General features: G+C 44.3%; 1 protein-coding gene across 1 annotated transcript in view; it reads right to left on the reverse strand.

Moving 5' to 3' along the window:
• The window catches only part of LOC119402488 (protein dispatched homolog 1-like), a 67482-nt gene that overhangs the window by 15418 nt on the left and 38030 nt on the right, over nt 1–14034 (reverse strand). Inside the window, 7 exon segments of the mRNA XM_049418669.1 lie at nt 16–64; nt 2775–2972; nt 4642–4840; nt 6582–6758; nt 6761–6833; nt 9650–10042; nt 11707–11951. Coding sequence (XP_049274626.1) covers nt 16–64; nt 2775–2972; nt 4642–4840; nt 6582–6758; nt 6761–6833; nt 9650–10042; nt 11707–11951 — 1334 coding nt within the window.

A 14034-nucleotide genomic window follows, 5' to 3' on the forward strand; every position in this document is an offset into this window, starting at 1 on the left:
ACCGCAGCGAATCACGATGCACGGAAGGAGCTTGTCGTAGAAGACACGTGCCGCTTCCGCAAGGCTGCATCAGGCGTCAAGACGAATACTTGCATACAGTCACAATCACTAGTGAGTCACTAACCACCATGTGAATTATTGTCAAGCAGTGGTAAATAGTAAAACTGTTTGTAGGTACTTCGCAAGTCGCTTGCCTAGCTACCATTGAGCTGAACAAATAACGAAGCTTGCCTTCTTCAACTTTGCACAAAAACTGCAGTACTAGTATATGAGTGTCACGTGATGAAGTTCAAAGTATGTTTGCTTATTTGACCCACTTCTGTAAGGAAAGTTCCAAAACCGATAAGGCTGAGTCTGACTGTACAGTAGGATCTCAATGAACGAAAAGCGCTTAAACCGAACTGCTGCTTAAACAGCCTCTGATTTGGATGGTTCTGCATTGGGTTGCTGCATGCCCCTGTCTTTCTCAGCAAATGAAACTGCTGTGGAATGAGGCATTTTTTGCCAGGCTCTCTAGGTTTCATTTGAAAGAGGGTCTACTATATCTGAATACTATCTAATCCCTAATTTATATTATAGACTTAATTTCTATGCCATCTCATTCCAAATGATTAATGTCAGAGGCAGCTAGTGTGGAGACTTACGAGATGATGTCATCATGCCGACCAATTTAAGGTTTTTTTTTTAGAGCTGTGCAAATAGCAAAATTTTGGGTGCGAAGCGAATTCGAATATTGAAGTGTGAGTGCGAATCGAATCGAATATTTTTCGAATATTTCTAGAATATTCGAATACTTCAAAGTGAAATTGCAGAAAAAAAGTTGGAGAGGATTCCTAAGCATATTCTTATGAGATAGCAACATGAAAGTGTTTCTTTTCGCTAGGTTGATGAAGCGCTGGAGGGGTTTCATAGTTGTCTTATCAAGAGTGAGGCAATGTAGAGGCCAAATTGTATTTATGTACATGATTTGGTGCAACCAAAGTGTTGCCGACAACACTTTACACGTGATAGGCAGAGATGCCATTTCCTCAGCCTCTCCTCCTCTTTCAACTTCTGTGGAAGCCCAACTGATGTGGCGGACAAGGGTGTGCTCCCTTCAAGTCCGGAGTTCCAAATCTGCCTCATAGACGTCGATATATAAGAACATCTGAAATTTTGGATGCTAAAAAGCTTCAGCTTCCGATTTTTCGGACTTCCTGCCCAAATTTCAGGTCCAAAACAGCATTGAGCCCCCACCTCTGCCACATCTTTCATCTCCATGTTGGAACCAGCGTTTTCTTGAGTTAATACATTTGCGACCGTAGCAGAGCTTGAAAGGCAGCTTTGCCGCAATACCGTGGTGTGATGAGCTGAAGCATATTGAAAATCTAGGGACCACTTCCAATCGGACGTTGACTGTGCCTTGGCAAAGTTCGACTGTGACGGAGCGAGAAAGGCAGCTTTGCCGCAATACGGACGTGTAATGAGGTGAAGCATATTGAAAATCTTTAGGGGTCACTTTCAATCGGACGTTGACTGCGTCTTGGCAAAGTTCGACCGCAACAGAGCTTGAAAGGCAGCTTTGCCGCAATACGAGAGTGTAATGAGGTGAAGCATACTAAAAATCAGAAGGGGTCACTTTCAATCGGACGTTGACTGTATTTGTTTTTGGAAACTCTGAATAGTTCGAATAGTAAAATTCCAGTGCGAATCGAATCGAATGGCAAACACTATTCGAAAAATATTCGAAGTTTCGAATATTCGCACACCCCTATTTTTTTTCCTTTATTACTTCGTCAAATCTTGACTTACAGTAAGACCATACTTTTCAGCGTCCCACAGCTGCAATTTACAACTCCTACAAAGCTTAACTTAGTATAATTCTTCTCTAGTGTACCTTTGTCATCTCGATTAAGACTGAGGTGATGAGAGATGCTGTCGTGACGTGCTGTGCAATGGTCTTGCTTTAAAAATATCACTGTGGAAATTTTGTCACGCTTCTGCCAAGACTCTGTTGAGCTCTATTCACAGCCATGCAAAATACACTCAAACCTCATTATAACAAAGTCACATCTGCCACGAAAATAATTTCGTTATATCCGAAAATTCGTTATAAGCGTTTATTTGTAACACTGTATTTACGACAAGACTATTCTTCATTTACTTCGTTATAACCGATAATTCGCTATATTCGAGTTCATTATATCGTGGTTTGAGTGTATAGACAGAGCCAGGTGAATCAGACAGTAACTTCATCTGCTGTTTGAGGTAAACAATATTTCATTTTGTTTCATATCCTGTTTCATTGTATGGTAGTGACTCTAATGCAAAATCTAGCTCATATACTTAATGCAAGTACTATATAACCATGAGAGCATCCCTCACAAATTACTGTGTAGTTTCGTGAAATGAAACCTCACAATTTCAGTATTCACTAATGTGACATACTAACACTCCTAGGTTTTAAATGCACACCTATACCCCAGAAAGTGGACAGGGTGATGACCATCACCGTAGCTCAATGGCAGAGCACCCGACGCGCTATTCAAAGGTTGCAGGTTCGGTCCCTGCCGGCAGCAAGTTCTGCTTTAATCCACTCTACTTTCTTCACATTTACATCATGATTACTACAAATAACATCCCCTATACTTTCCTTGGCTTTCTTGTCTGTTTGTTGTAATTAACGTTGTACTAGAGACTGAGTGAGATTTAACCATTTCCTCACTATGCTAAATACCAACGCTAACTTGAACAGTTATAGACGCCCGCCGGATTGCTCAAATGGATTGACTGACCTGTGGTGGAGACGCCATAATGCGGCGCAGACGGGTGCGCAGCACCAGAAGCGCTTGAGCCGGGGCAGGTACACGCCGAAGGGCGGCACGCAGAGGCAGCACGTGGAGGAGCACCACTTCTCGGCCACGATGAGCGCTGCGGGCAGCCACGTCACCGTGAAGAAGAAGCTGGCCAGCACGGCCGTGCCAGCAAACAGGCTGCGAGAGCGAAAGGAAGCAGGCAGCGGCCATTATAGTACAGTAGGCTCTCAGTAAACAGAAATCTCTTAAACGGAACTGCTGCTTAAACGGAACAACTTCCCCTGATACGATTGGTTTCATACTTGTCTTCTGCACCCCCGTTCCTCTCTCAGTAAATGGAACTCCTGTTAAACGGAACACATTTTCCTGCTCCCTTCAGGTGCCATTTAACGAGAGTCTACTGTAATTGCAGCCTTGGGCTGTAACTACTAGTTATTTTTTTCACTTGTGAACAAGGCTCCCGTGTGGGAGCCGAAACGTCTTTTTCTGTGTGTTTTAATTTTCACTTTGGTCAGCGCAGTGGCTCGGGCTTTTTACCTTCACCATGTATCATCCCGACCAGACGGGCTTCCGTTAAACATTAAACTTCAACTAGTTACCGGTAATGTCTTACTGATAACCATGGATAATTGCTGATCATTGAGGACGATGCATTGAGCCATGGAAAGGAAAATGATAGGTGAAAACTTAAGGGACAAGAAGAGAGCAGTGTGGGTCAGGGAACAAACGGGTGTTAAGGACATCTTAGTTGAAATCAAAAAAAAGAAATGGACATGGACAGGTCATGTACCACGTAGGCAAGATAACCACTGGCCATTAAGGGTAACAGACTAGATTTCAAGAGAAGGCAAGCACGCAAGTGTGAGGCAGAAAGTTAGGTGGGCAGATGGGATTAGGAAGTTTGCGGGGATACCTTGCCGGCAACAAGCACAGGAACGGGTTGAGCGGTGAATCATGGCAGAGGCTTTTGCCCTGCAGTGGGCATAGTGAGGCTGATATGATAATGATGATGATAACCATGCATGTCACTTCTTAATGTCAGGCATTAGAAGTCTCACAAAAAATGAAAGGTAAGAGAAAGACATGCACGAGTTGCCTGTCTGCAACAGTAATGCCTGCTAATTTTGAAAAAAAGAAGAAAGCAACAAGAAAAGGCAAATAAAGAGGTAAGACATAAATGAATGCAAGAACAGTTTGAAAACAAACCATGAATAAAAATAGAAGAAAACCAAGTTCAATAGTGCAGATTTCATAGAAATCAAAGTGAGTGCCTCTAGCACAAAAAGCCCCCGAATACTGTAACCATTAAGCCACGAATGTTTTAAGTGAAGCTTTTATGAGTTACAGATTTCAGTGGCGGCGGCGGTATATTTCACGAAAAACCCAGTGCCAGCGAGTATACAGAAATGGGCTTATACACATATGCAGCTCTCAAAGTTGTGCTGGTGACATGCGCCGTTTTCCAATAACTGATGCTCTCTTGATCATGGGCTTGTCAGCTATCGGCCGCTTCTGATATGGCAATCTGATCTTTTATTGAGGTCTTTCGTCATTTCACGTTGCCACATTTCATTGTTGCCTGGATATGAACGCACAACCGTCGTTGTTGCCTGTAGCGAGTGAAGTGTTGCATTGCTAAGCGCGTAGATGAAGGTCCGATTCCCGGCATGGAGGAAGGAAACAGTTAGGAGAGAGCATTGTGCAATGTGACAGAAAAAAAGAAAAAAAAAGCACTAAACTCAGGCACGCACACGCCAGGCATTATTTGCCCCTGTTTTCCCGATAGGGGAAGCACTCCTAATTTTCCTTATTGAATTACTTCCACCACAGTCCAGCAGCAACGTACCCGAAGCAGCGAACAGCGGTGATGCTGCTGACACAGCTGGCGAAGAAGGCAGCGGCCGTGGTGACACTGGTCACCAGCATGGAGAGACAGGCGTGGTGCAGCGTGTCCCGGACCAGCTTGACCAGCGTGCCGCTGTTTTTCTCCGCCTTGGCTGCCCCCCACGTCTTGCAGTAGATGAAGGCGTCGTCCGCTCCAATGCCTGCGGCAGACGACGTGGGAAACAAAGGAAAAGGAATGTGTAACATCAATGTTTGCCACTATCAGCCTAATATATGATGCCATAAAATGAACACTCCCCAACAAGTAAATGTACAATAAGATGACAAAAACTTTGCATTCCAAGAAACACCAACAAATGTCAGGTTTCTGAAAACTTGATGTTTCAGGGTCATCTTTTTTTTGTACATTTACTCTTTGGCGTGCACTCATTTTATTTCATTATGTTCCCTCCTCGGCAGGCAGATTTCGATTCAGCTCTCGATTACAGCCTAATTTCTGCTCACATTGGGACAATGACATCTCCCAGCGATATTCAACTATCGCCTGCATTGTGTCAGGCATGCCAGTTTCCATGATGGTTAGGAGACTTCACATTCAGCAATTTTTTTTTAGTTGTATTGCCAGTGCTTCTTCAATGATAGCAAATTTTAACTCTTTTAACTCCCAAGTCCAAACTGTTCTAATCATGAGGTGATGTACCAATATTGCAAATGACGAGTTACAGTGAGCAATTTGCTTTGGCCTCAATTTTTAGCTCTAGAGAGCAGTAAAAGTAAAACAAAAAAAAATATTTGCAGTTTTGTCTTGTGATTATCCCGGCAATAATGACATAAAGATGGCGGCATGTATCAGGAATGCAGTGGTGGAGATATCTACAAAAAAAAGGAGTTGCTTCGTGGAGCATAGTTATCCAAGGAAAGCATTGCTGAAGGCATTGAATCACACCTGGCAACCTTGGCGAGGCTAGATCTACCTTCAGCAAACAGCACTTCTCCTCCCCTCATTTCCAAGAAGTGGCTAATGATACGATCGCCTATGTTGGCAAATCATATTTTTAACAGCGGAGATGTCCCAAGTCGAGCCTGCGCACTCTGCATGTCTGTCTTGTGCCCCGCGGGTCACATGACCAGGGAGAGGGGGGGTGGTTGAACAAATAAATAAATAAAAAATTGTGGGGAGCTTGCAGTAAGTCACGCAAAGCATGGCACAGTAAAGCTGGTTGCTCCTCAAGTCTTCTGGCTAATGCTGGTTACTTTCATTCTATCTTTTTCTCTCTCTCTCTCTCTCTCTCTAGTTCTTTCTTTCTCTTTTTTGATTCTCTGTCTTTCTCTCTTTCTTTCTATTTCTGTTTTTCTTTTCTTTCATTCTGTCGAAATATCTTTTTCTCTGTCTCTTTATGCTAAACGTTTCTTTTTTCCTTCGATTCTCTCTCTGTCCCTTTCTTTCTATTTATGTCTTTATTTGCCTTCTTTATTTTTAGTGGACCAACAGCGAGTAGCGGGATTTGCCCAATTTCTGTGACACATACCAATTATGATGACAGTTTTTCGTGGTCATCCGTTTTTACCTCGAGCTTTGACAGCTTTGCTGTTAAAACGAAATGATGATGCTCAATATGATGATGATTATGATGGTTTTTGAGATGATAATGTTCGAGATGATGACACTAAACGATAATGGTCGTGATAACGATGCTTGAAATGAGACTAATCTCTCTCAGTCTACCCTCCCATACACTCACGCACTTACAGCTTTGCTGTACGACAGTTTTCACAACGTGGAACTGGCCAAGTGTTTTTTTTTTCACTTTTTTGATTCCTAATCAGAATGGTGCTGCTAGAGGATTACAATCTAGCAACACGTAATAGGGGCTGGCACTCTCTTTCATTGACGTAAACACATCTAGTGCCTACCACCGATGTCACAGCATTACGGCTCACCTATGGCGATGGTGAGCGTGAGGACGTTCATGAAGGGGAAGAAGGAGATGCGGAAGACCGTCGTGTAGAGGAAGTACGCCGTGCCCAGGGAGAAGACGACGGCCATGCACGTGACGGCCGTGACCAGGAACGACTGCGTGTAGGCCCACATGGCTGCCAACACCGTCACGCCCGCAGGGCCACGTACACTGTGTCGTGCAGGAGGTACTCGTCAAACAGGGCGTGCTTCAGGCCCAGTTCCATGCCAACCACCTGCACAGTAAAAGACAGAGAGACTTTCAAAGTCAAGAATCTGACAAAATCTTTTCGGGAAGATTCATTTCATTTTTAGCAGCGAAGCTATTTAGCAAATCATTCCTTGTGAGTCAATCCAGGAAACTGTCATCATAAATGGGTATGTGCCACAGAAACTGGGTAAATCCCACTACTCCCCACTGGTCCACTAAAAATGAAGAAGGCAGCAGTTAGCCTAACAAATGGCTGCAAAGCGAGGCGAGCCGAAGAACCCGAGTACGTACGACAAGAGAATGCTAGGAAACGGGAAAGGCAACAGTGGCTGCGAGATGACCCCGAAGCGATGGAAGGCCTACGCCAGTCATGGGCACGTTACCAGTAAAAAGTGACAGTGTTACAGTTACAGTTACCTAAGCCAAAAAAGTAACTCTGTTACAGTTACAGTTACAGAGTTTCGAAAAGTAGCCTGTTACAGTTACACTTACTCTGAAAAAGTAACGTCGTTACTTTTCCGTTACTGTACAAGATATGTAATAGATCACAAACCAAATGATGCGATTTATTTAATGAAAACATACGAAGGCATGCGCGCGTAGTCAAAATTGCACGTGGTAAAACCCTAGACGAAGGAAACCTAAGAGATGGCCCAACACCAGCCTTTTTTGTGTACGCCTCATCTTGTTGCATCAGTTCATTTGTTCATGCACCGTTGGTGAAAATGGACTTTATTTGCAAATATTAATAATAAACTTCCTTGGAGACAACAAGTGTAAAGCATAGTTGATGCACTGGAATGACAGCATTATCCTAGGACGTCTATTAGCGATACCCAGAAGCGCATGCGAAGAGGGACGGGGAGTGCGTCACGAGTGAAGGCAACGTCCAATGTGTCTATTTCCTATGTTCAAGGTGTATCGGACCCTGTTCAGAGGGCTCTGTGTCCGCTGGATGCAAAGCTCTCCTTGGAATATGTGTTCGTGAAAATCAAGAAGCATGATGCGGGGATTGCGACAAGACTTGTCATCGCGACACGGGCAGGAAAGGATCGACGAACGGGATATTGCTAAAGCAACTCGTGCAACGCGTTCTAAGACGGAGCTTGTTGAATACTGCTGGATAACTGGACATAGCTTTGACCTAAACAATGCGATGACGCTGGCTCGCAAACGAAGTTGGGTGGCGAGAAAAAACTGCGAGTTGGGGTTACGCTTTTACAATCAGTTCCAAAGAGGTTTAAAAAATTATTCGCTAGTTCACGGTATTTTTGGCTCTCAACCGTTTTGAGCTCTGCTGCTTTCTAGCCGCCTGTCAAACACGATTAGATCGGAGCCTCGGACGAAGGAGACTTTAAACTTGGCATCCTAATGATTCACCGGTGCACCGAGAGCAGAGCTAGCAGCTCAAGTGATCAAAAGAATATATGTCGAAAAAAAAAAACGGACGTGAACTCAGTCTTAGTGACCTCCGCTAGCAAACTGCTAAGGGAGCGGTGTTGTGGAAAGGTGAAAGGTGGAGAGGATATGGGAAAGTAACTGTAATGAGATTTCCCGTTAGAGTTACTGTGTAAAAAAGTAACAGTGTTACAGTTACAAGTTCCTCTGACTTAAAAGTAACTAGTTACAGTTACAAGTTACTGTAAAAAGTAGCTAGTCACCAGTAACACCTTACTAGTAACTAGTTACTGCCCAAGACAGGCCTACGCCAATGACAATGTGTGTGTAGATCTACAAGAGGCGCGAATGCTTGGTTTCAGCCCGAGTTTCTGCATCTGGAGTTTGGACATCCGTGTCATGTCTGTGATTGTCTGTGGTTTAACTCGAACCTCTCTGCACTGAGAATCAATGCAGAAACAACCCAGCATCACCTATCTAAAGCCTAGCAATGACCTAGAAGCAACCTAGAACTTGCATCACCTAGGTAAGGCCTAGAAACAACCCAGAAGCAACCAGATTAGTCTTCAGAATCGTCCAGTTTCACTGTTTCAAATCTTGTGCGGCTAAATGCAAGCTTCGCCAATTTTTGCATTTCATTTCATTGTTTTCAACCTGTTACATGCCGAGGGAAAGTACGGCTAAAGGCACATTGACTGTCTTACAATGGCCCTACCACCCAAGCACTGTTCAAGTGTTGCGTGAACATCACTGAGAAATTATACAATAAAAAGCTGATGCACTGAATGGGGAAAAAACTTGGTATAGCACCATTAGTGACAGTTGATAGCACACACAAAAACGGTTCAATCAAGTTTGTGTTTTTTTACAAACATTGCAAACTACATGGTGTTTGAGGTCTTGCTAATACTATGCAGGTACGCAGGACAACAAATATGATTTAACAGCATGCCTAACAAACAACACGGAGCCGAGAATCTGATGAAATCATGTCAGGTGGAAACGCGGCACCCAAACAATCCAGCCTCGCAACTGGTGTTTCTTGGCAGGAGAAAGACTTGTTTTCTAGTTGGAAATAGCAGTCCTAGCTGGGACATTTCCATGCACAACTAGAGTGAGCAAGTGAGTGGGTTAGTGAGCTGGTGAGTAAGTTAGTGAATGAGTTTGTGAGTTCAATTGTATCCACTTCTGTTAAGAAAGGGAGCCCTGCCACAACCTTTGAAACGGTTCTGCAGTCCTGCCTATATAAAAATAAACTGTCATTATATGTATCAGAAACAAAAAAAAAGACAGATTGATTGGATGCTTCACTGATTGGTTGAATGAATGAATGAAGTGTGTGTGTGGGGGGGAGGGGCAGCGGGAACTTCTACAAAAGTGTGGTTTATAATCTGGAAAGCCCAGTAAGTGTTATGACAATAAGCAACAAAATCAAGCCATTACCTGAGTTACATCATCCTCTAGATGGCCATACTCCTCGAGATCCTTGTAGTAAGGCATGGCCATCGTGCTCTGGCCCAGTGGCAAAAACACACTGGTGTAGGACAGGTGCGGCTTGCGGACAAGCCGGCCCTGACCGGACTGCGCAGACGCCGAGTCGTTTCGTCTGCCGCCACCACCGTCCCAGTCATCGATGAGCTCGTCGCTGCCGTCGTCCCGGCTGTCAACCGGTGCGAGGAAGTCAACGTCAGCTAGGTAGTGGAGGATGGTGTACACAGCGTTGTACTCGATGCACTCAGCGGGGACTCCGCGGCACAACGGAGCCCCCGAGGCGCAGTCGTGGCTCAACTTCATGCTGTGGTAGTGCGGAGCGCAGGCTTCCAGCCTCTTGAGGACCTGCGAATACAAGTACAGATCATACTGATCTATCTAACGAACAAGGAGGACGAGAGGAATGAAGTGGATTGATTTTCTTGGGTTCATTAGAACTAGAAGAGGGCATTGAACAATGAAGCCAGAAGAAGCATAGAGACCTTAACTGACTTCTTTAATTATATTGCCGCATCTCTTTGCATGTGTTTGCTGTACCTTTCTTGCATGAGTCAACGTTTATACTTGTGTTCATTTGTTGCATCTCTTTGTATATATTTGCTAATTAAGGTTATTGTTGAAATCTTTCTATTTAAGTATATCGCTGCAATATACCACGTATGCATTTACTGCATCCTTTTTTGTTTTGTATATGTAATTATTGTCTGCGCTAACTTGTAACCCCCTCCTGCCTAAGGTCTAAACTCCAGATCGGCAGCACTGTAATAATCAAATAAATAAATCAAATGTATAAATGTGCACCCATTTGAACCCTGTTGTATTGAAGTCAAACCTTGCATGGAAATAGCTTCTCTATACTATTCTAAAATTGTCAAAAGTGTGTATTGTTTCACTGTAATCCGACATATATGTACAATTCATTTTTGCCCTATTTTCACAACTCCAGAGCTCTCCTTGTTGCTCCTTCCCGTTGTTGCTCCTTGTTGCTCTTTCCGTTTACTCTCCACACATTTTTTCCATTTTCTTTTTTATTTTATTGTTTGTGTTTTTCTAGGACTGGGACTTCACTCATCCCTTGCAGTGCACAAGCTTGGTGGGTGTCCTCCCAAAGCTGGTGGGTGTCCCGTGGCACTAGGAATCGAACCCAGTACCAACCAAACTAGAGGTGAGCATTCTAGCCACTTGACCAGCACTGCAGCGTGTGTCATAATATGCACCCTGACTGTCCCAGTATGTGCCCTCACATTAAGTAGTTCATTGAAGAGGTCAGTGGCTTGGCATGAGGGCTAGAGGTTTAAGGCATTCTGGAGTTATATGAGCCAAAATTATGGTATGATTCTGAAGCATGTGAGGGTGGGCATGGATGGACGAACTTCATTACGGTCGCTCAGAACGCACTCTAACACGTTGAGGGTCGCTCCCATGTCGGAACAGAAAGACCAAGTCTCTCCGCTGTGTTGCGGGCCCGTCGGACTACTCTGGATTAATTCTGACCACCTGTGGTTCATTAACTGTATGCACCTTAATCAACTAAGAAACTTTCTTTTCTGAGAAATCAGTATAGATTTTTTTGTGGCTTCATGCTACAAACAAGTGGTTGTCGGTTATCCCTTTCATAACCCTTCCCAACACCTTGTGGAATTCCGCATAACTCATTCACAATGTTCTGTGTCCATGTGCTTCACGTTGTTGAATAATTCACCCTCGTGCTGCTAATCGCTAGCATCCTGGTTAGCTCAATTAGTAGAGAGATTGCCCCAGAAAGGGGTTGGTCCCGGGTTTGATCCCTGGACCATGACGTATTTTTCTTCAACTAGGAAGTTTTCCTTTATGAGAAATCCGTATGGCTTTCCTTGTGGCTTTGTGCTACAAATGTTTGGTTGTCAATTATCCCTTGCATAACCCTTCTGCCACTTTGTGGGATTCTGCAGAGCTCATTTGCAAGCACCTTAACCAAGGCTAAAGGGCTCGGTCATCGCAAAGAACATTGCCGTTTAAAAACGACAAACCTTCTGGACGTCGGTGGCCGTGATGTCCATGCACGAGGATCGGTTGTGGAGCAGTGCAACAAAGTGCGGGATGGACCACGAAGTGCAGCAGCGGTGTGGGCTGAGACGCTCACAAATGGGCCGCAGGCTGGAAGGGCGTCGCAGCACATCCAGGTCCATCCGACAGATGGACAGCAGCGCCTCCAGCGTGAACAGGTTCACTCCAGGAACCACTGGACCGAACACCACGTGGCCGTGGTTCCGGGCTGATGGGCGCGAAAGAGACGACTTTGAATATACGTGGCGCTGTTCGTTGTCAGGCAAAACCCGATCACAGTTGAAACTCGATTTAAGAAAGCGATGACTGCCCTCGAATTATTTCGCTAAATCGGGAAGTCCGTATTATCAAGAAAGTAATTTCTCGGACCTTCGAAATCTAATATGGAAACGCAGCGACACCCAAATTCTACCATGGCATTGTTTTCGTCGCCAATCTAAGGCTGCACATGTGAAAAGTTTGTCAAGGCAGCCCGAGAGCGGACTGGTTGTACGTCGCACAGACATGGGGAGCGCCGTGCCCAGGCGATGCAGGCCAGGTTGACGGTCACTTGAAGCTGTTACAGGCTACCGATATGCGAAGGTGCGGAAAACAAATGCAGTGAATGCGCGAGCAGGCCGGGCGAGAAAGTTGCAAGAAGAGGATCATTGCTATCTGTAGCATAAACCATAATATAACCAGAGCAACTGCCGCTTCCTCTAGCACCATCCGGCACGTAAGAGCACTACTGACTGCTGAGCAAAGGCATGCGCACGGGGGGCAGCCGCCACCCCTGGTCACCTAAGAAGAGGGGGGTGCAAAGTCTGTCCCATACATTAACTTAATAGGAGGGGGAGGGGGGTCTGCATTGACCCTTCGCCCCCCCCTGAAGGGGAACCCTGCGCACGCCTATGCTGCTGAGTCAATTATTTCGTGCAGGGTTGCAGCGTACAGCCTTGTCAAAATAAAGCTAGGGCCGTGACTAGGACACCTAGATGTTTTAACGTGATAGTGTCGGAGTGCACGCTTGAAGCAAAACCCCTTTCCATCAAAATTAGAAGAAAATCACTGCTTTTTTACTCAACCTCTTCAGGAAAAACTTCGTTAAATCGAAGTTGGTGGCCAAGTTAGTTCGTTATTTCGGGTTGATGGCAACACTTAACACTATGTGTATTTGCCGGGGAATGAAAATTTCTTCATTCGATTGAGAACTTCATAAAATGGGTTTCGTTCGATCGAGTTTAAACTGTCTAGCACCCAGGTTAGTCGGGTTAACCCTTTGAGGCACTTTGTACACTTGTTTTTGCTAATTGCATCGACAAGGGGCTAAGAAAGAGCAGGATACATTTAAGGTTTGGATGAATTGAACCTCCTGTGTAATGAATCTGCCATAATCACGTTGCTGCCATGACTGTTGCCATGACATTGTGCCATATGACTGTTCTACATGATCACATTGCTGAAGGCACTGCCACGTTTGACAAGTCAGTCGATGGGCCGCTTTCCGCGAGCCACGTCAAAAGTAGAACTTTGCTTTACTCAATATGAATATAATCGAAAACCAAACTGCACGATATCTATAGCCTGAGATTTTATTATATTTACGTAAAGAAAGAACGTGAATGACTTCAGGATATCTAGACATTAAATTTCAATTGAGAATAATTATTATAAAACATACAAATGAATGTATTGTAAGATTATTTTTGTTGCAATACAGTAGGAAGTGCCTTGATATTATGTTGTGTAAATTTTACACATTTATAGAATGTTTTTCACAGCTGGCGCCTGGAAGGGTTAATCCCAATTCTTTCCCGTATTAAAGAACCACATAACCTCTTTCTTATTTTTCTTTACGCTGCACGGAGGTCACGGTGCACACAAAGTAGTTACCCTGCCTTACGACAACAAAGTTAGATCCCTTTGAGCTATATGTGAACTCCAGTGACCTATAGTTCATTTCAAAAGATGTGTGTGGCACTGTGGGTGCCTACACTGCTCTCAACCAACCACCCAAGGAGTGCACTTAACTCTTTACTCAAATTTTCATATCACAAAGACATGATCATTGCAGAAAAATACATAAAATTTCATGTCGTACAAGTGGATTTCAATCGTCTTTCTTTCCTGCAGCATTAAAGAGTGGAATAAACTGCCTCAGGTCGTGGTGTCGACAAATATTAGGGAGTTTACAAGTGCGCCAAGACAGCATATTTGCGATAGCACGCAGTACATATTCTGATGTGCATAACCTGTGCTCTTGGTGTGATTACTCTTCGTGTCTTTACCATTGGTGTATTTACTTTGTACCA

Source organism: Rhipicephalus sanguineus, chromosome 8, assembly GCF_013339695.2.
Source record: "Rhipicephalus sanguineus isolate Rsan-2018 chromosome 8, BIME_Rsan_1.4, whole genome shotgun sequence".
NCBI classification, from domain to species: Eukaryota; Metazoa; Arthropoda; class Arachnida; order Ixodida; family Ixodidae; genus Rhipicephalus; species Rhipicephalus sanguineus.